The sequence below is a fragment of the Lygodium microphyllum genome, chromosome 24, assembly GCF_053477565.2.
Source record: "Lygodium microphyllum isolate KBCC chromosome 24, Lygodium_microphyllum_v1.1.10, whole genome shotgun sequence".
Lineage (NCBI taxonomy): Eukaryota > Viridiplantae > Streptophyta > Polypodiopsida > Schizaeales > Lygodiaceae > Lygodium > Lygodium microphyllum.
The window spans coordinates 133854745-133876288 of NC_141158.1; the positions used below are offsets into that span (position 1 = coordinate 133854745).

General features: G+C 42.3%; 1 protein-coding gene across 3 annotated transcripts in view; it reads left to right on the plus strand.

Moving 5' to 3' along the window:
• Nucleotides 1-21544, plus strand: part of LOC148015677 (Ubiquitin-like superfamily protein) — a 112723-nt gene that overhangs the window by 57303 nt on the left and 33876 nt on the right. For 2 of the 3 annotated variants that reach the window (XM_087665115.1, XM_087665113.1), the window contains exons 2-5: nt 16884-17001; nt 17131-17183; nt 19082-19163; nt 19486-19551. In XM_087665115.1, coding sequence (XP_087521241.1) covers nt 16884-17001; nt 17131-17183; nt 19082-19163; nt 19486-19551 — 319 coding nt within the window. The remainder of the gene's footprint in view (nt 1-16883; nt 17002-17130; nt 17184-19081; nt 19164-19485; nt 19552-21544) is intronic. The other variant, XM_087665114.1, reaches the window with a different exon arrangement.

The window sequence follows — 21544 nt, forward strand, 5'->3', positions numbered from 1 at the left end:
AGGCTACCAAAGGCAAAGAAAAGGCCAATGTGGCCTCTAGTGTAGTCATAGAGGAGCTTTTAGATATAGAGGTTGATGTATTATATGCAGTTGATTATGATGCCCTTGTATGTCATATGCATGATATGCAGATCACAAAGGCTGATGTGATTGATGCACTCTTGTCAGTTGATGATGGTGTCACTTAGACTTGGATTGTAGACTTTGATGCTTCTTTCCATGTAAGGAAAGGTGTATCTTGGAAATAACCATGCTTGTAGCATTTATGGGACTGACACTGTACACTTGTCTTAAAAAAATGGTCAAGAGCTTGTGTTGAAAGATGTCAGATATGTGCCTGGCATTAAAAGAGTTTACTATCTGTTGGTCAGCTTGACTTGCATGGCTACACCACACTGTTTGGTGGTGGTTTATGGAAAGTGAAAAAGGGTTTCATGTCGATTGCAAAAGGAACCAAGAAGGGTACTTTGTATTGTTTGCACTGTAAAGCATGAATGGCAAGTTTCTGGCAGTTGCTGAAATTTGCAGCCACTTAGAGTTATGGCATAAGAGATTAGGCCATATGAGCCAAAAAGGACTTGATGTCCTGAGCTCTCTGAAGAGGGTTGACGGAAAAGGCTCTAAACTTGACTTTCGTAATGAGTGTCAGTTTGGAAAGCTAATAAAAAATTCCTTTTACTCTGGCGTTTCTCGTAAGTCCAATGTCTTGGACTTGGTGCATTCTGGTGTATGTAATATGCTCGTGAAATTGTTGGGTGGTGCTGTATATTTTATCTCCTTTATTGATGACTGTTTCAAGAAGATTTGGTTATACTTGTTGAAAAAGAAAAGTGAAGTGTTTGCTGTTTTTAAAATGCATTTGTGACCACTCAGACAGGTAAAAAGTTGAAATACTTGAGAACTGATAATAGGGGTGAGTTTGTTAGCCTGCTCTTTTATCATTCTCAGTCTGTCATTTCCTGGTTGTGAGCTCCTGTCAGAGTCTGACAGGAGACAGAGGAGCTCTGTCAGCTTAGTAGTTGCTGTTCTTGTCTGTATTCAGCCTTCGGGAGTCACATAGCCCACACTGGGCTTTTTCATGTGCAGTCGGCCCAGATTTCTGGGCAGGTCGGCCAGATCTGGCCAAGTCGGCCAGATTTGGCAGGTCGGCCAGTTTTCTGGCCTGGGGCTATATATAGCAGCCCCCCAGTCATTCCCAGCATTGTCTTCTGCAGGTTCAGCACTCTCTCCGTCCTCTCCCGCTCCAGCATTGGTGCTGGCATTGCTTTCAGTTTGTTCTGGTGCCCTCACTGACGCTCCGGGCTGCGTGCAGGGACTGCTCCGTCCATTTCAGTGTATTCAGCATTCATCTCAGTCAGTGCAGACTTTCTTCCTTCATTCCCTGCTTTCTCTCTCCCCTCCTCTGTGTTCGTGTTCTTCTTCCGTTGCACACTCTCACATGGTATCATCGCCTGACTGAGGGCACGGAGGACATAACCACGTGGAGAGATACCTCACTGCTGCTGTCATCTCATCAACAACTGCCCAGGCGGCCCCTGTAGGAGGCTCTTCTTCCTGCGTTTGCTGTAAACGCAGTCTTTTGAGGCTGCCACGTCATCCAGCGACCCTTCTTCCCTGCGTTTTCCATCAGGCTGTCCCTCCTTCTGCTGGGCGACACATCCTCAGCCTGCGTTTTGCAGTTCCGCTGGTCGCTACCACTCCTGGCGGCACATTTCCTGCTGGCGACTCATTTTCTGGCTGTGTCCTGGTGCTGGTGGTCTCTTTTCTGGTGATCGTCATCAGTTATCTTTGCGTTTTGCAGATCCAGGTGTTTGTAGGCTTTCTCAGCCTGCGTCTTGGTGGTTGGTGACCAAACTGCTGGTCATACTTCGACATCGGCACAATTTTCTTTGGTATTTTGCAGATTGGAAGATGTCTTACCAGTTTTCAAGCTTTGACGACTCAGAGGATGAACTCCTTTCTCATCATTCCTCTGAGCGGAGGCGGGATTATCAGGAGTTTCGACGTCGGGAAGAACCTCCTCGCACTCGTCCTTCTTCAGTCCATGCATCTCAGAGGGTTCCATCTACCGTGAAGGTATCTTCCGTGAAGACTGCTTCAGATGTGCGGATGCCTTCCTTGATTCCCTCCATTCAGATGCCGATTCTCCCTTCCTTTCCGAAGGAAGATAAGTTGGATGGTTCCAACTACTTCCTCTGGTCGTACAAGGTGGCATGCATCCTCGATACATTTGACCTTTGGGAGCTTGTTTCTTCGCCCATCGACCGTCCCCCCGCGGATTCGTCCAATGGCACCTCTATGGACCGTGCAGCCTTGTGGGAGAGGCTCAACTCTCGAGCCCGTTTCTTTCTTTTTATGAGTCTACATGATTCTGTTCTTGTACATGTTCACAGGTTACAAACCGCGGCGGAAGTGTGGAAGAAGCTTGCGTCTTTGTATCAGCACAAGACGTTTGCCCGCAAGATTTCCTTGGAGAAGAAGTTGTGGATGCTCAGTCTCGATGATTCTTCTTCCATGAAGGAGCACATCATGAAGATGGAGGATATGCGAGGCGAGTTAGCCTCTCTTGGTCGCATGATATCGTCTGAGGATATGGCGATGATTCTGTTGGCTCAGCTGCCATCACCCCGTTATGATGTCTTCTATACCAGCCTCATCACCTCGAGGACTCGTGAGACACTCCTATGGGAGGAGCTTTCCCCGCTAGTCTTGGAGCATGATGAGCGACTCAAAGAGGTGGGAGCCAGTGGCTCCACCAAGGCTTTTACGGCAGGCACAGGTGGTGGCAAGAAGAAGAAACAAAAGAAGGAGAAGGCCAAGGACAAGAAGGAGGAGGACAAGAAGGATGCGAAGGAGAAGAAGCCCAAATGTCCCCACTGTGGGAAGGGCACTCATCCCGAGGAGAAGTGTTGGCAGAAGTATCCCCATTTGAAGCCCAAGGAGAAGGACTCGAAGGCGGCCCCAGCCACGAGAGAATCTGCGTTTGTGCATGTCTTTGTTGAGGAGGATATAGCCCTAGCTTCTACCACTCGGGAGAAGCCTTGGCTCGTAGACAGTGGAGCATCTTCACATATGACCTTCCGCCAGGATTGGCTTTAGGATCTTCGTTCCCGAGGGGGTACAGTCACCATTGGTGACAATTCTACAGTCCTTGTTCGAGGCGTGGGGACTCTACCTATGTTTTCTGACAGGCGGTCTTCCTCCGCCAAAGTTCTCTATGTCCCTGATTTGGGTTTTAACCTATTGTCTATGCATGGCCTTACTCAGCTAGGTACCCGAGTCATTTTTACTCAGGATGCAATCACAGTGGAGGATGCTTCTACAGGTGATGCTCTTTGGACATGTACACAGGAGGGTGGGCTTTATACGCTCACAGCCTTGGCTGCGAGGACTTCCCATGAGCTTGGGCTGCTTTGGCATGCTCGGTATGGTCATTTGAACCTCGATTCTCTTCGGCGGGCTTCTAGGAGGAAGATGGTGGAGGGACTTCCAGATTTCCCTCCTCTTCACACTTTGTGCCCTAGTTGCTTGAGGGGCTGGTCGCGTGTCGGCCTATCTCATGCCCCATGGACCCTGAGTCCAAGCTTTTGACAGATGGAGTCCCCCTTACAGATGCTACTCGTTACAGGTGCCTTGTCGGCTCTCTCATCTGGCTACTGCACACTCGGCCGGATATTTCTTTTGTGGTGGCTTTATTGTCTTCTTTTATGAAGACTCCTACACAGGATCACTGGCAGGCAGCCTTGCGGGTTCTTCGCTATTTACAGGGGGCTCGATCCTTCGGGATCATGTATGGAGAAGGGATTACTCTTTCTGGATGGAGTGATTCTGATTGGGCAGGTGATGTGAATTCGAGACGATCCACTACAGGTTATGCTTTCACCCTTGGATCCGGTGCTGTCTCTTGGAGCAGCAAGAAGCAGCCTACTGTGGCACTTTCTTCTACAGAGGCTGAGTATCGGGCCCTATGTTCGACCGCTATGGAGGCAGTTTGGCTCTGTCGCTTACTGGCGGAGATTGGCTTTTCCCAGACCGGACCTATGGAGCTGCGCGTGGACAACCAGAGTGCTTTTGCTCTGGCAAAGAACCCGGTGTTTCATGCTCGCACGAAGCACATTGAGGTTCAGTATCACTATGTTCGAGAGCGGATCGTGGATTCGGAGCTGGTGGTGGTCTATTGTCCTACGGCGGCCAATGCAGCTGATCTCTTTACGAAGCCTTTGCCTCAGGCTTCTTTGCTTCATCACATGCGGTTCTTAGGTCTTCAGACCCTCCCAGGATCTGAGAGGGGGTGTTAGCCTGCTCTTTTATCATTCTCAGTCTGTCATCTCCTGGTTGTGAGTTCCTGTCAGAGTCTGATAGGAGACAGAGGAGCTTTGTCAGCTTAGTAGTTGCTGTTCTTGTCTGTATTCAGCCTTCGGGAGTCACATAGCCCACATTGGGCTTTTTCATGTGCAGTTGGCCCAGATTTCTGGGCAGGTCGGCCAGATCTGGCCAAGTCGGCCAGATTTGGCAGGTCGGCCAGTTTTCTGGCCTGGGGCTATATATAGCAGCCCCCCAGTCATTCCCAGCATTGTCTTCTGCATGTTCAGCACTCTCTCCGTCCTCTCCCGCTCCGGCATTGGTGCTGCCATTGCTTTCAGTCTGTTCTGGTGCCCTCACTGACGCTCCGGGCTGTGTGCAGGGACTGCTCCGTCCATTTCAGTGTATTCAGCATTCATCTCAGTCAGTGCAGACTTTCTTCCTTCATTCCTTGCTTTCTCTCTCCCCTCCTCTGTGTTCGTGTTCTTCTTCCGTTGCGCACTCTCACAGAGTTCACATCAACTAAAGTCAAGTCCTTTTGTGACTTGCATGGTATTAAGAGGGAGCTTACAGCCCCTTACAACCCTTATTCAAATGGGGTGACTGAAAGATATAATAGGACTTAATGTGAAAGAGTGCGGTGCATGTTGTCCACTGCTAATCTCCCTCATGAATTTTGGGGAGAGGCACTCAAAACCGTGGTTCACATTTGCAACCGCTCTTCAAACAGGTCCTTAAATAATGGCATCCCTGAGGATGTTTGGTCTAGCAAATCGGCCTCATATGACCATTTTCGCATATTTGGTTGTGATGTGTTTGTGCATGTTAGGGATGACCTGAGAAACAAACTTGACCCAAAATCCACCAACGGTATTTTCATGGGCTATGGTGATGAGGGTGAATTCGGCTATAGAGTGTAGTTACCTTAGTCCAAAAAAATTATTCGCAGCCATAATGTTGTGTTTAATGAGGCAAAATTGCTAAAAGGTACTTTAGCCTCTAATGAAGATATGAAAAGAGTGAAGTTTCAGAGCTTGCAGCCACCTGTTACTTCAGAAAATGAGTCTCATGGTGCTGTACCACAGGCTGAAACTGATGATCAGCCGGTTATTTTTGAGCCAGATGATGATGGACAGCAAATAGGAGCACAAGGAAGGAGGTCATGGACAGCAAGATAGGCTTGATGATTGTGAAAATGTAGGTGTTGGAAATGAAAATGAAGGTGTTGTACAGCATGAACAGCATGCTGAAAATGGCTTATAGCAGCCAATAAATGTTGAAAATAATATACCTCCAGATGTAGATCCAATTCTTGAAAATGTTTATCATTGGGTACGCAGGTCTACGAGCGTAAGAAGGTAACCACATAGGTTTGACCCCTCCTTGCATTATGTGATGCTTACAGATGAGGGTGAGCCTCTTATATACAAAGAGGCCAAGTCATGTGAGTTCAGTAGTAAGTGGGAGCTAGCTATGCAGGAAGAGATTAAATCTCTATATGCAAATGATAGTTGGGATCTTGTGTCTCTGCCCAAGGGAAGGAAGCCACTTCCAAACAAATGGGTGTACAAAGTAAAGACAGTTGATGGGAAACCCAAGTGCAAGGCAAGGCTAGTTGCCAAAGGTATGCACAAAAGGAAGGGATTGACTTCCAAGAGGCCTTTTCACTTGTTGTGAAGATGACCACTCTACATGTGCTTTTTGCTCTCATTGCTGTTTTAGATTTAGAGCTGTATCAAATGGATGTAAAATAACTTTCTTGCATGGTGACATTGATGAGGAAATCTACATGAAACAACCTGAGGGCTTTGTAGTTCCTGGAAAAGAGTAGATAATGTGTAAGCTAAAACGCAGCCTATATGGGCTGAAGCAAGCACCACGGCAGTGGTACAAAAAGTTTGACACTTTTATGCTATCTCATGAGTTTACACGCAGCCATGTAGATCATTGCTTGTACATGAAAAAGGATACAGATAGCAGCCCCATCATACTTGTTTTGTATGTGGATGATATGTTGCTAGCTGGGAAAAGAAAGACTAGCTTGGATGCTCTCAAAAATCAGCTGAAATCAACCTTCTCCATGAAAGATTTGGGGAATGTAGAGCATATTTTGGACATGAGGATTCGTAGAGATAGAATGCAGAAATTGCTGTTTTTATCTCAAGAAAAGTACATTGAAAAGGTACTAGACAGATTTAACATGGCTGAAGCTAAGCCTTTTGGGGTACCCTTACCTCCTTACCTTAAGCTTAGCAAAGCCAAGAGTCCAAAAGATGACATGGAAGCAAATGCTATGAAAGGAGTCCCTTATGTATCAGCTTGTGGCTCTCTTATGTATGCTATGGTTGCTACTCGTCCAGACATTGCTCATGCAGTGGGAGGAGTTAGCAAGTTTATGTCAAATGTTGGCAAAATACATTGGGAGGTTGTCAAGTGTATTCTTCGATACATAAATGGTACACAAAGAAAGTGTATTTGCTATGGGCCGGGTGCACTTAATCTGTAGGGTTATTGTGATGTAGATATGACAGGTGACTTGAACACTCGTAGGTCCACCTGCGGGTATGTCTTCCCAATTGCTTGTGGGGCTTTGTCTTGGTGCTCCAGGTTATAGAACATTGTTGCACTCAATACCACTGAAGCTGAATACATATCAGCTATACTGAAGCTTCTAAGGAAGCTATATGATTGAACAGACTTGTAGAGGATCTCGGCATGTCTATGGGTATTGTAGATTTGGGATGTGATAGCCAAAGTGCTGTGTATCTGGCTAAGAATGCCATGTATCATTCATGCACAAAGCATATAGATTTGCGATATCACTTCATCAGATAGATTTTGGAAGATGGTCAACTCACATTGACCAAGATCAGAACACAAGATAGCCCTGTAGGTATTCTCACTAAAAGTCTAAGCAAAGCTCAACGCGAGCATTGCATACAACTAGTGGGAGTTGGTTAGTTAGAGGTTTACATCGGACCTTTAAGTGGGAGGTTGTTGGGATAAAGGCCCGGTTTAACCCCTGCGTATAGTACACGCACATTGTACACGTGAATGTACCCTTATGTGCCCTAAGTATAAATACATTTTATTCTTTGTGTACCAACACATATTTTGTTGGTACACTCTTATCGAATTATACTTGACTCTACTCTCTCACTCTCTCTCTTTAGCCGTCATGCTCTCACGCTTACTCCTCGAACTTCTGTCACTCTGTAGTTGAGCTTTGCAACAACCTTCCCTATGTGCTGTTACTTGCACCAAAAGGACCTTGGGCTGCTGTGACTTGCTCCTAGAGGACTCCACATTGGTGTCACTTGTTATAGGATTGGCCCATGGTAGCTGAAAATCACATCCGCAGCATCTCCTTGCTTTCTAATAGCCTCCTCCTCTCTCACAATGATTGAAATAGACTCCACTAGCCCTTAAGAACGTTTTTTCCACTTACATGGGCAAGTTTTGCCAAGTGACAATCTTTTAATACCATTTTCTACCATTATTTAGCTTATTAAATGAATTTTTGAAATATTCATTATTAAAATTAATTTAATAATCATTCTAGTTCTCAAAAAATTAATTCGACCAACCAATAATTAAATTGGTTAGGCCAATATATTTTCCAAGTATCCCCGAGCAATTATTTACTCTTAAACCGGTATTAGTTACTTCATTAGTGGCTAATTAATTGGTCTAGGCTAAAATCTAACACCAGGTGTCATTTAGTACCTATCAAACATAACTTATTACAACTTTTTTCTTTGGCACCCACTACATCCTCGGGGTCCTTGGCCTATTGCCATGAAATAACTGCCATGTGTATCACATATGTTAAACAACCTTGCACATTTGATTAATAACTTAATCAAATGTTATCGACAAGATTAAAGCATCTTAAAATTTCACATCCCTATGATAGACCTTCCCCTTAATATCCTTGCAATCATCCTCAATTGTATTGCATTGTGCCAAAAGAAAAGCATAATGCATTGAAATTTTTGTAAGGCATCACAGTCACAATATTGGGCACTGTTGTCTAACCATGCTATATGCCCCAAAATCTTGCTGAGAATTTCCAGCTAGGATAAACATGATATAAATGTGAAATACAGTCCACAACTGTTGCTAGAAACCTATTGGATGCATCCATACCTCATGTTTCCCAACTGTTGTGAATATCAACCATAGAAAAGCATTAATTCAGCATTAAGCATGGCTGAAACTATCAATGACATTTACTAACATGCTGCTGGCCATGGAACCAACTGTCAACCATTGAAAACCAAGAATAATGTGATCATAGACTGATCACTTGCTGATCTGAGAACTAATCACAAACAGCTGCAAATGCGATAACAAACTGATTGCAAAAATTGATCAGTAACTAATGCGAATATTGGTGTAAAACTGATCCCAAAAGTAACCATAAATGGTTCTCAAACTGATCAAAAAGTGAGCTGAAAATGATCAAAATTTTGGTGTCAAAACTGAGGCAAAAACTCATGCCAAATTGATCATAAACTGATGCAAAAGTATAGTTTTAGTGCCCGGGTGAAACTCATACTCATTTGTGTACATCTTAGTGATTGCATGGCAGACATACTACTAGTAGAGTATGTTGGATGCATGCTGAATAAATTTGAGGTCTACTACATACGAGAGCTGTCCACAATTGGACGAGTGGAAGTGCTACCTTCCCCTTGAGCATCAGGTAATACTTCGGATCCCTGCTTTGCTGAAACTAATTGAGCCCGAACTAAAGTTGGCTCTAACTCAAAGGCATCTAGGTAAAGTTGCAACAACTGAGGGTGGTTTGCGAAGTCATCCTCTTCTATCCACTTTGCATCTATTGGTGAAACAATGCTGAAGCTTCACCAAGAAGCATATGGGAACTTTACCTCTAACTTAACTTGCCTTAAAACCTCCACTAGGTTGTAGGCCTTTTTTCCCCTTAAGCATTGCGATGCTTTATACTTTCATATTGTTGCAATTCTAACTTAACTTATATGCAACATTGCATCCAATTAACCAGCCTCTCTTGTGTACTTGACATATTAGGAGCACGAGGTGCTTTGGAAACTTTTTTTTTTGCATACTTTGGACCATTGGAATGTGACTGTGCATGGGAATTCGCATGCTACCAACCATACTAAGATACATTTTGCCATACATTACTAACAATATTTTTCCTCATGACCAACATTGTACATAGCATTTGCATGACCAACATTATCACCTTGGGTCCTAAAGATAGTGGACTTCATATATGCATTACCAAACTTGCCACTTTGTGCCCCAACATCATGGCAACAATGCTATACATGGGGCTATACATATTACGAGCCATACCCAGATACATTGGACCTTGCACACCACGCATTGTTTGCTACATATGATAAGGAGTTGTGTCATACATCCCTATATGTGGTCCTTGATCCACCATAGCATGGAAACTAGTGCCACTACCAAAATATCATGGCTATCCCATCATTGCATGCATGCCCTGCTGTCCAAAAAGCTTTGGATTGGCACTTCCAAGTTGGCCTTGCATATGCATCGATTGCTCCACTGACATTATTTGCTTATGCTTACTATCCACATTTGGAACATCATGCTACTATGTTGGCTCTTCCTTTGGTGTATCTTGTTGTCCTCGAAGCTCTTGAAGACCATTTGCTCTTTTTGCCTTCGTTGCTATTTCTTAAAGGGTTCAAAAAGCACATTAACTAAGGATAATTTGCCAATTACACAAACATTTTAGCTATTGTCATCAATTGATATTTAAAATGGTTATCGAATTTCTCTTGCTCTTATTGGTCATCAGCTTTTAAAGGTCTAGGAGGGCCGACATTGTGGTCTAAATCAACATTATCAGCTTGCTGTCCATGGTGCGTGCCTTGTACAAGATTAGGCATTGCATTTTTCCCAATACTTTGTAAATTTTCAGATTGGGAGGGATCATCCCTGCTTGATCCCATCTCACTATCTAAAGACATTCTTGTTGTAATGCTCAGTTGAATACAATTCTAGCAATAAAACAAAGCTTCTGACTTTCAATCAGGTGCCTCTTGCTCACCAAATCAAGGGATTGAGTAGTATCCCGATGATGGAACCATGAAACTAGCCTTCTTTCTCGGATGGGGTGGTAAAAAATTCATTGTCTAAGATTAAAGGGCATTTATTACAACAAGCAAAAAATTCACATAAACTAAAAATACACACTTTACTACTTTAATCTTAGACAATGGACACTATGTTGGCCCCAAAACTAGTGCCCCTTGTGGTATTTCTTTAACTTTTATTGCAAATAGATGGAGTACAACAAGGATCCTCTGACCTCCTCCGCTAATCCAAGCGCTTCTGCTTTCAAAATTGACCATTGGCACCCATTGCATCCTTAGGGTCCTTGGCATGTTACCATGAAATAACTGCCATGTGCATCACATATGCTAAACAACCTTGCACATTTGATTAATAACTTAATCAAATGTTATCAGCAAGATTAAAGCATCTTAAAATTTCATGTCCCTGTGACAGACCTTTCCCTTGAAATCCTTGCAATGGTCCTTGATTGTACTACATTGTGCCAAAAGAAAAGCATACTATACCTGGAATTTCCATAAGGCATCATAGTCACAACATTGGCCACTGTTGTCTAACCATGCTATATGCCCCAAATCTTTCTGAGAATTTCCAGCTAGCATAAACGTGATAAAAATCTAAAATACAGTCTAGAACTATTGCTAGAAACCCATTGGATGCATCGATAACTCATGTTTCTCAACTATTCTGAATATCAACCATAGAAAAGTATTTATTCAGCATAAAGCATGGCTGAAACTATCAATGGTATTTACTAAAATGTTGCTGTCCATTGAACCAACTATCAACTATTGAAAACTGAGCATAATGTGATCATAGACTAATCACTCGCTGATATGAGAACTGATCACAAACTGTTGCAAATGTAATCACAAACTGATTGCAAAAATTAATCAGTAAACTAATGTAGAAACTGATCCCAAAAGTGACCGTAAACGGTTGTCAAATTGATAAAAGAGTGAGCTGAAATTGATAAAAAATTCAGTCTCAAAACTAAGTCAAAAACTTATGCCAAACTGATTATAAACTGACGCAAAAGTATAGTTTTAGTGCGTAGGTGAAACTCATACTCATCTGCATACATCTCACAGTGACTAGTATACTGAGTAGTGATCCCATGGTAGACATACTGTTAGCACAATACCTTGGATGCATGTTGAATACATCTAAGCTCCCCACTACATACGAGAGTTGTCCACAATTGGCGGAGTAGAAGTGCTACCTTTTCCTTGAGCATTAAGTAATACTCTAGACCCTTGCTTTGCTGAACGTGACTAAGCCTGAACTAAAGTAAGGTCTTAGATGCTGCTAGTCGAGTAATCACGCCTTGGGACTACAAGTTCCACGGTTCTATTTTGCACCTTGTAGATGGACCCTCCTCCTCGTGGGGAGAGCATAAGAGACCCAATCCTTTGCAGCGCCATGAGACTTCTTTGAAGATAGAGGATTGGAGACATTGGCAACAAAGACCATGCTAACACAAAAATCTTGTCCATACTTTTGATCTTTTTTGTTTATTTGGTCCCTAGGTACCTCTTGCACTTTTGTCCTTTTGCCCTTATTGAATCCATTGTATTTGGTTCATATATGATGGCCTAGAGCCCCATTCTGCTTTGTAATCTTGTTATCTTGTACTTTTTTTTCGTAATTAATATAATTACCATTACACACACACACACACACACACACACACACACACACACACAGATGATATATTAACATTTCTAAAAGGCCAATGTGGCCTATGAGACCAAAGTAATACATATAATGATGGTGTGTTTCTCATTTGGTACAAGAAAAGATGAAAAATATGCCTATAAGATTGAAAAGTGAAATAGTGTCCTATAAAAAAAAACATGTCGATGATCTAAAAGTAAAAGTAGAAAAAGAAAACTCTGTATCAATGAGATGTCTGTCCTCTAAGGAGATGTATCTTTGCATGGCTGAGGTGTCTCGACATCTGTCTTCTGCAACGTTGTCACGAGGACGTGAAATTTTAAGATGCTTTAATCTTGTAGTTAACATTTTATTAAGTTATTAATGAAATGTACAAGGCTGTTTAGCACACGTGATACACATGGGAGTTATTTCATGGTAACAAGCCAAGGACCCAAAGATATCAGTTGGTGCCAAAGACAAAAGTTGTAATAAGTTGTGCCTTAGATAGTACCCAGTGTTAGATTTTGGCTTAGACCAATTTACTGGCCACTAATCTTTTTGGTGACATTAGAGGCTAGACATTAATTGATTAATTAATGGCGGTCTAAGAGCTAATCACTGCTCAGGGATACTTGGAAGACAAATTGTCTTAGCCAATTTTAATTATCGGTTGGTGAAATTAATATTTTGAGCATTAGAATAATTATTAAATTAATTTTTAAAATTAATATTCTAAAAATTATTTAATAAGTTAGATAATGTTGAGAAATGGGATTGAAAGGCTGTCACTTGGCAAAACTTACCCATGTAAGTGGGAAAAATGTTCTTAGGGGCCGATGGAAGTCTATTCTAGTCATTGTGAGAGAGAAGGAGGTTGTTGGAGAGCAAGAAGAGGCTACTGATGTGATTTGCAGCCATTAGGGATCAGTCCTACAGCATGTGACAACAGTTTGGAGCCCTCCAAGAGCAAGTGACAGCAGTCCAAGGTCCTTCTGGTACATATGACAATATATAGAAAGGGAAAGCACTCTTTCTGGTGGTCCTAAGCTGTAGGAGATAGCTTCCATGGGTGTTTGAGCAAGGCAACAATAGCTTTTCAACATTTCTTGCAATGAAACTTTGAAATTTCTCTCTTTATAGCATTCTCTCTTATCCCTAGCCATCTTTTAAGTTATCTCAATAAAATCCAACCATTTGAGTCATTAAAGGTGGAGATATTGGAAAATCTCTCTGTAAACCTTAAATTACAACAAAAATTAGGGTTTGAAAGCCACCTTAGGATGTGTGCTCAGAATCGAGGACCCAAGACTTGAACTCTAGCGATTGAAATTGAGCAATTTTAGGGAGATTCAAGGGGCCAATCAGTCAATATTAGATTTGGGGTTAAATTTGTCTTTCAAGGAGAAATGTGAAATTTGAAGGCCAATCCTCGAGCAAAGCAAGGGGCAAATTAGTTTAGAGGCTTGTTGGTCAACTTTGTAACAAGAGGCACTTGATTAGTGGAGGTCAGAGGATCTCAATTGTACTTCATCCATTTGCAATAAAAGTAAAAGAAATACCGCATGGGACACTAGTTTTGGGGCCAATAGGTTGTCCAATGTCCAAGGTTATATAGTAAAGTGTGCATTTCAGTCTTGTGAATTTGTTAATTGCTATAATTAAGTGCTTAATTAGGTTTTTCCACCCTATCTTAAGAAAGAAGGTTGGTTTCAAGCACTCAATGATGTCTCTCATTTGTTTGTGGTGTGGATGTATAGGCCTTTGTTTAAGTGGATGTGGGTCCCTAGACTGGCTGAGTGCCATGGCTCTACTCAAAGGGGCACCTACAGAAGATGAGGGCCAAAGATGATGTACTCCTATAGGCTGTGTGTCAGTAGTAGTGATATGTGTCATACTCGGTCGTGTAATAGTGAGAAAGTCAGTGACCGCTCTGTATCTATGTGAGCTGAGGTGTGGGGGCCTCCTACTCCATAGAATAGTCGCTCTGCACCTTTCGAGCTCCAAGAGGAAGAAACCCAAGCATCTTGGATTCTCAAACTGCATGATTTGTCTCAAGGGTCCAAAACCCTCTCAAAACAGATAGTGGTATCTGCCTCGTATATCATAATATGCCATGCATCGGCAAATGTTGTATTTCTTTGTCTTTGGCTCTCTGTCGCATAGTGGGCATATACGTTCCTCTGTCTGTATGCCTTCCATCTACCTATCTCAATCCTTAGGTGGTGGAATGAGGTGCATATGTGACCAATAATTGTGCGCAATCCATAAGGTAGTTGTGTGTCCATGTAACTGGGTTGGGTGATGAAACCATCCTCAGATACATGAAGGAGGTGGGCTTGGTAGTGTGCCATCCTCGTGCCATGAGGGAAGGGAGGTAAGGATCCAAGTCTTCTCCATATCTAACCTTAGTATGTCTGCTCTGATCACATGGTTCAACTCTAATCGGCTTAGGTCAAGTGTAGGGCAATCTAGGCTATATAGTATAATCAAAGGGGTGTAGTCTATCAATTTGCAGCCCATGTAAACTCATCCATGTACTCATTTGAGCATACTAGCAATGTTTGTCACCATTTGCTGCTAGCTGTCTAGAAGAGGCCAGGGCTAGCCGTAGGTATCTATCTTGGGGGAGCTCCCATAGTCTATGTATGAAAGGCACTGCCTGGACCAAGGCCTCAACCATCATGGGTGATGCTCCCAACTTAGCTTTGATAATCTCATGTGGGGTCGAGCTCTTCACCCCTATCATACATGAGATCATCATGAGTAGGGGTCTTTCCATATGCTTCCACCCATCATAGTATTCCTTCTTTGGTCCATCGTGGTCTCCCAAAGGTTTGTCTCCTCATGTGGAAGAGACTTGGACCCCAAATAGCTGCCCCATATAGGAGTGTGGGTGTAACCAAGGTGTCAAAAAGCCACAGTTTGCTGTGCGGTTCATGAAACTATATGTGAGCACATTGTCTCTTCAATGCACCGAAAGCTGCATATGCTTTTTCCAAATGAGCCTCTGATGTCTCTCTCCAAGAGAATTGTGGTCCCTAAAATGTGACCCCCAAATAAACATATTGCTTGACCATCTCCACTAGCTCTCCATTGAAAGTAAATTGGTGCTCAGCTCTCATCACCCAAGCATCTAAAGTGTTCAATACCATAACTTTAGTTTTCCCAAGGTTCACCTCAAGGTCTCTATCTGTGCAAAAAGCTGATAATGCATTAAAGTGTTCTATTTAGTCCCTTAGGTGAGTCAAATATAAGCACAATATCGTTTGCATAAAGCAGTAATGGTATTAGCACTCCAGCTAGGCTGGCTCCAGCCCCACTAGTTCTGTCCACATATTGTGAAATTTCATCTATGTACAACCCAAATAGTGTTGGTTAAAGTGAGCAGCCTTGTTTCACCCCAATGGTGCTATTGACTGTATTTGAGATGCCCTCAGGTGTCCCTACTCTGCCTATCACTGTCTCATACAAGGCATAGATACTGCACTGTATCTCTACGGGCACGTCAATGTCTTGCAGTCTTCTCATGATTCTAGCACGTGGCACAGTGTCAAAGGCCTTGTGAAAGTCCACAAAATAGCAGTATATCTTTTTCTTGAATGCCTTGCCTTCTTTGATGATTGCCCTCAATGTAAAGATATGGTCTAGCGTTGTATATCCCCCCCCCTAAAGCTAGCTTGGCCTTTTGATCTCAAGCCATGCATCTTGGCCCATTCACTTAATGCTTGTTCCACAATAGAGCCATATATTTTGGCCAGCATGTGTCCAATCATGATAGTTCAATAGTTACTAGGTAGCGCGGGGTCTCCACTCTTAAAAGAGCGGCACAATGGTATGGTTTGACCAACTAGTTGGAAATCCCTCATAGACCACCCTATTAAAGATGTGAGCTAGCACTGGTGCCAAGATAGTGTTCTGCTTCGAAACCATCATGATCTTGGGCTTTCCCAATTTTCAGTTTTGATATGGCATTTCTCACTTTTTTTTTGGGTGAAAAATCTGCAATTCGCTGGTCTTGAGGTTGAGGGGAGTGGCATAGACTCTTGGCCAGGAACATCATAAAGTGAGCAAGCATATTCATGCAATCATCCGGTCTTGTAATCTGTATAGGTGGCTGGCTCTCATGCATCCTTTTCCATGCTCTCTTGCTGTCTTGTCCCAAGAACATGGAATACATTTCTGTTTCTAGTCTGCTCAGGTATTCGCGCTTCTTTTTGCGTACCAATAGTCTGAAGAGTGTCCGAGCCTACTTGCATGTACATATGCAAAGTGCCACCTCTCGCTGAAAACGTGCTCGTGTCTCTCTGCACTCATCATCATACCAACCATTCTGTGGGGCATTACCTTGTGGAGGCTTATCTGACAGTGTAGTTTGGGAAAGCATAGGCTGCTGAAGTATGTATTATCTCAGCCAACTGTCATGTAAACTCATCCAGAGAGGCCTGTGTGTCTAGACTCTAGCTCCCTCAACTCATCCACAAAGAGAGAGGGAGAGTAGACAGTGAGCAAGCACTCAAAAGATGCAAGTGCTAGACTGATAGAATGAAAGTACGATAGGTCTTAAGTAAGCTAGACCTATCCCTTATTCAGCTAGTTTAACTCTAGAACTAATTCTAGAAGTGGTGACACAACTTATTAATGTAGTTGTGCTCACATTACAAACCAACTAACTAAAACATTGGGCACTGCCCATAGAATTGGCAAATTCTGGCATGGAGTGTGAGTGGAAAAGTGTTTTTATAGGTAGAAAGGATCAACATCTTTTAATTCAGCCTGCATTATTTCTGGAAAAGGCCTAGATAATGACATATCTGCTTTTATAGCAGGTTGGACATGGAAACACAGATCTGGTAGTATCTACAGTGTTTTTTGATGGTCAAATACCTGAAGCAGTCATGGCTTGCCAAACAAAGAAGAAGACTTTGTTAGTCTATATTGCTGGTACAGTATTACTTTCTGCTTAGCTGGTGAATTCTTTTCAGAATCTGATTTCTTTGAACTTTTATCTCTTGAAGCATCCCAAGCATCTAATGTCTTTGGTTGTAAGCTGAACTGATGGACTTGTTGCAGGAGACAATGAGGAGTCAAGGAAGATGGATGAAATCACATTTCAGGATTCCAAGGCAAGTATTTGTTAAGAATTGTTAGAATTCCACTGGTCTGAATGGCCTTGAGACAAGAAAAAAAAAGGTGACCGTGAATTGCAAAATTTTGAAAACATGCATGTCTCATGTGTGCATGAATCCCTAATGCATGTGCCCTGTCTGCATGGATCCCTATGCAGTGTGTGTGGGTTTACTTGCATGTGCACATGCAGACAAGCCTACTTGCATGTGCTTGTGCACATGCCCACACATTTTTTTGGTTAAATCAATGCCTTTTAGTTCAGAAATGTCCAATGTGGTAGCCCTCAAAGCAAGGATAATCCAGAAAATTGCCAGAAACAGTTGTTCTATACATCCATGTGACAAAGCATATGAACATGGTAGTACCTATCTTATAGGACTTTCTGCAATGAGCATCTAAAGGGATTGAAGGTATCAAAAGACTGGGCTCTCAAAAAATGCATGGTTCCATACTTTTCACGCTATCCAAATTGCCGAGCACACTAATCCATATGAAGAACGTGGAGGACTCTAATAATCTAGGAGAGAATTTGCCAAACATCCGAAACTGTTTCTCTGCATCACTTGAAGTGTGCGTGCGCATAGGCATGAATGCAGACACACACCTGCACATGTACATGTCTTCATTTGCGCACATGATGCATGCGCGTGCACACACACACACTCTCTGTGTTTGTCTATCTTGTCTGAAGCTGCTAAACACCTTGCATGACATTTTTGCCTGCTGTTTTCACTTGGTTTTTGCGACAGATTTGATATTGTTTGCATTCTGCTTCTGTCTCAGTCCTGCTCTATTACTCCTGTTCCTGCATTTTTCCCTGTTCTGTGTGGCTTTGACCTTGTCCTAGAGTCCCAGGCCCAGAAAGGGCAGGAAAAGACCAAATAATGAATTGAATGGTTAACTAACAAAGGGCAAGGAGATGATGTGATATTCTGGTGCCATAATGCTTCCAAGGTCCACATTCCAAGTCCCTTGTTTTATTCTTTTTTTTTGGGGGGGGGGGGAGGGGGTAGGTTGAGGGGGGGACTGAAGTTGTAAGTTCAATATATATTTTCAAATACCAGTCACTCACCCAAGATTTTGGCATTTGGCCCCTTTTTATAGATGAAAAGTTCTTTTCTTGAAAAAAGAAGGTTGTATGATTTATGTACCAGCCATAAACAATTGAATATTCACTATTGTATATGAAAACTGATGCCTTTGGGATTTGGAGTACCACATACTGGGCAGTTTTCTTGAGCACTGCCCCCTTACTCCACACGCTTGATTGGTATGTGCTCTTTAAAGAGCCATTTTCATCTCAACATCCAAAAGTAAGAGCTCTTTGGGCATTTGGCAATTAAAAGATTGAAAGCTCCAAACGTGTTCTTGGCTCCCATTCCTTTTCACTACATGCTTTGTGATCTTCAGGCATCTCTTGCCTACAGTGTGGATTGATCAGCATACAACTGCACTTTGGACAATGTCAAAATTGCAAGGATGATTGAAAGGCGATTTTCCAGAACTTTGGAAGAAAATTACATTTTTAAAGGGTTTAGAAAAATGGAGATGCTTGCTCAGTGTGCGCCCAAGTAGGTGCACATTTGCTGAGCATGCTCTCCAAGAAAGGTGCCCTTGCATTGGAGGCTAGAATCTTAAGACGGGGTTAGTAAATATTTGTGGCTGGTTGGGGACTTCATTTCAATTATCTAATAATGCACACTTTTGCACTTAACTGCCTTCTTGAAAGTAAGGGAAGAATGAACTCAGCATTCTTCTTGGAACCTCAATGCATGGATTCCTAGACTTCTTAAAAGTTATTTGTGGCAATCTTTCTATACTTGCTGCCACTTAAAATTTTATGGACAGACAAGAAGTGGGCAAATCAAATTATGTCTCTTCCTTTTGCTAGCAGGTTCATGAGAAAGTGATGAATTGTTGTGTGGCGTTACGTCTTGTTCATGGAAGTGCTGATGCTGCTTATTTTTCAGCTATGTGTATCCTTCTCAACATCTGTTGGTACTTTTAACAAATTTCAGTTAAAGGAAGAAAAACTTGGGATGATATATACCTCTTTTTCCTTTTAGCTAGTCATTTTCCTTAGAAAGTAACAAGTTAATATCAGCTCCAGGACACTCTGATGTTATCTGTATTTCAGCTATTGTATCTTCTTCAATATCTTTATATGACTTCATATTTTTCGTTAACAAAATGGTAGATTTGTATCATCTACAAATGTTTCCTTATGGTGTGGTTATTCATTAGAAAAGCAAGGATTTTATTTGTGAAAATTATATTCCTTGACATAGCAACATTAAGATCCTTATGACGAGTGCCCTTCCACTGCACTTGTAAGCGACACGGGGTTACTGCTCAAGCAGCATAGTGAGTTGATAAAGTTTTTTTGCTTAGATTAAGTGTGGATCACCACAGTAAGGAAAGCAAGGGTTTCACTTCAGGTTTACACCCTTCTGTTGTTTGGTAATTTTCATGCTCTGATTGTTGCATAATACCATTATGTGGAGGTCTGAACTTTCATGCCAAAAGATGCAGTATGTTAACAAGAGTTGGAAAAAACATGGCACACTGCTGTGTTTGTTGCAAAGAAGCTAGAAAGCAATGTTCATTGTTTGTGGCATGATGTTGAGAGGGTCACAGAATCTACAATTTGAGTCCTGTCTTTTTGAAAACTTTTGGATGTTTGGTGGTCATTATGGCATATAGCAGACTATGCACCTTTCCTTTGCATGGTGGACAACCTGAGTTGATTCCAATAACATAGGTCTTCTTTCATCTCAGATTGACAGGTAGTCTTGTTTCTGTCAGTGTCTGCCTGAAGCCTTATTTGATTGCCTTCAACTGAGGATTAGATGGGCCTGGACTCGTGTTTTTTGGTTGCTTCTGTACACAACTTATGAGAAACCTCACACGTTGAGACTCTGGGTTCTACAAGAAATATATTTATGCAGTAGTGTCTCAAATTGTTTTCAAAGACAGAGTATGAGAAGCCTCCTACATCGATAGCAAGTGTTGTCCAAGAAAAGCACCTATATGTTTGCATGCATATGTGTATCTTTTGCTCTGAAGAAACAAAAAATAAGACAATCCAAAAATTTTAAGGCCTTCTAGCTTTTGGATATCACTTCAGCTTGAACTTGAGCATGGCAGTAGAGCGGTTTTAACTCCATGTCCCAAGTTAACCTTACCTTCTGGGGCCTCATATAGAAAGTCATCGTTTGCTCATAAAACCTCTCTTGCATCTCCATTTCATCTCAATTTTAGAAACATGGGGAATCCTTGTTTACTAAGTGTCACTAGCTACAGGGTACGATCATTTATTACAGAGAGTGGGTGGACTGTGCGGGAGCATATTTTGTTTCTCCTTGGCTGTCAGAGGGTGTGGATCCAGCAAACAAATCGAACAGGGGAGAATTGTTTATCTTGGAGTTTCAAGAAGGGAGACTGACATGTAGAAGAATCTAGAACATTGGCAATTGACAAGTAGAAAAATCTTAAGTGGGGGAAAAAAGCATAGGATTTACTGAATTTATGTCGTAAGAACCATTAAAGAGAGAAGTGATTTTATAGCTTATTTGAGGGCCACCAAACACAGAGAATAATTGATGACTGCCAAGACTATGGGCAACATTGTGCAAGGATCTGTGCCAATCAAGATTATGAAATGGAGATGGACATTAGAATGTGTTTGCCAATCTGTGCGGAGTAAGAGAAGCTCAGAGGATCCAGTGAGAATGAATATGTTGGCTAGCTCTACTCTCCTAGGGCCTACTCTACTCTAATTTGTCTAATGCATGGCCTTCCAACATCCTATGTCTCCACTCATGAAGGTCTTGCTAGGTGATGTATGGGCCTAGCTTCTATGACTTCCCCTGCAGTCCATGCTGCCCCTCTCTACTACCAATTTGCTGCCCTCCTAAACTCCTGGATATTTGTGGAAACATCTCCTTGGCTTATATTTTTGAAGCTAGAGTGGATACCCTACTATAGACTGGATTTAGGAGATGACATGTCCACCTAAGATCCAACTTGCATATGAGACATGACACAAGCTATATCCACAAACATACGACGAGTAGACATTAGACTCTCCTCCTAGCCATAGACCCAAACGGGCTCACCCTTAAGCATGGGAGTGAGCAGCAACTAGGTCATGTCCATGTCCCAAGAACATGTGTCCCATACCACCAATCTGCACCATCCTAGTGTACGGGTGTAGTGGCCAATGGTCCAATAGTAGTGATTATACCATCATGCGCACAATAGGGGGCTTGAGTCCTATAAATAGGACTTGGTTGCCCTAGCCTCGAAGTGCCCTTAGAGCATTCATACTAAGTCACTTCATAACCATTGTGGCCAA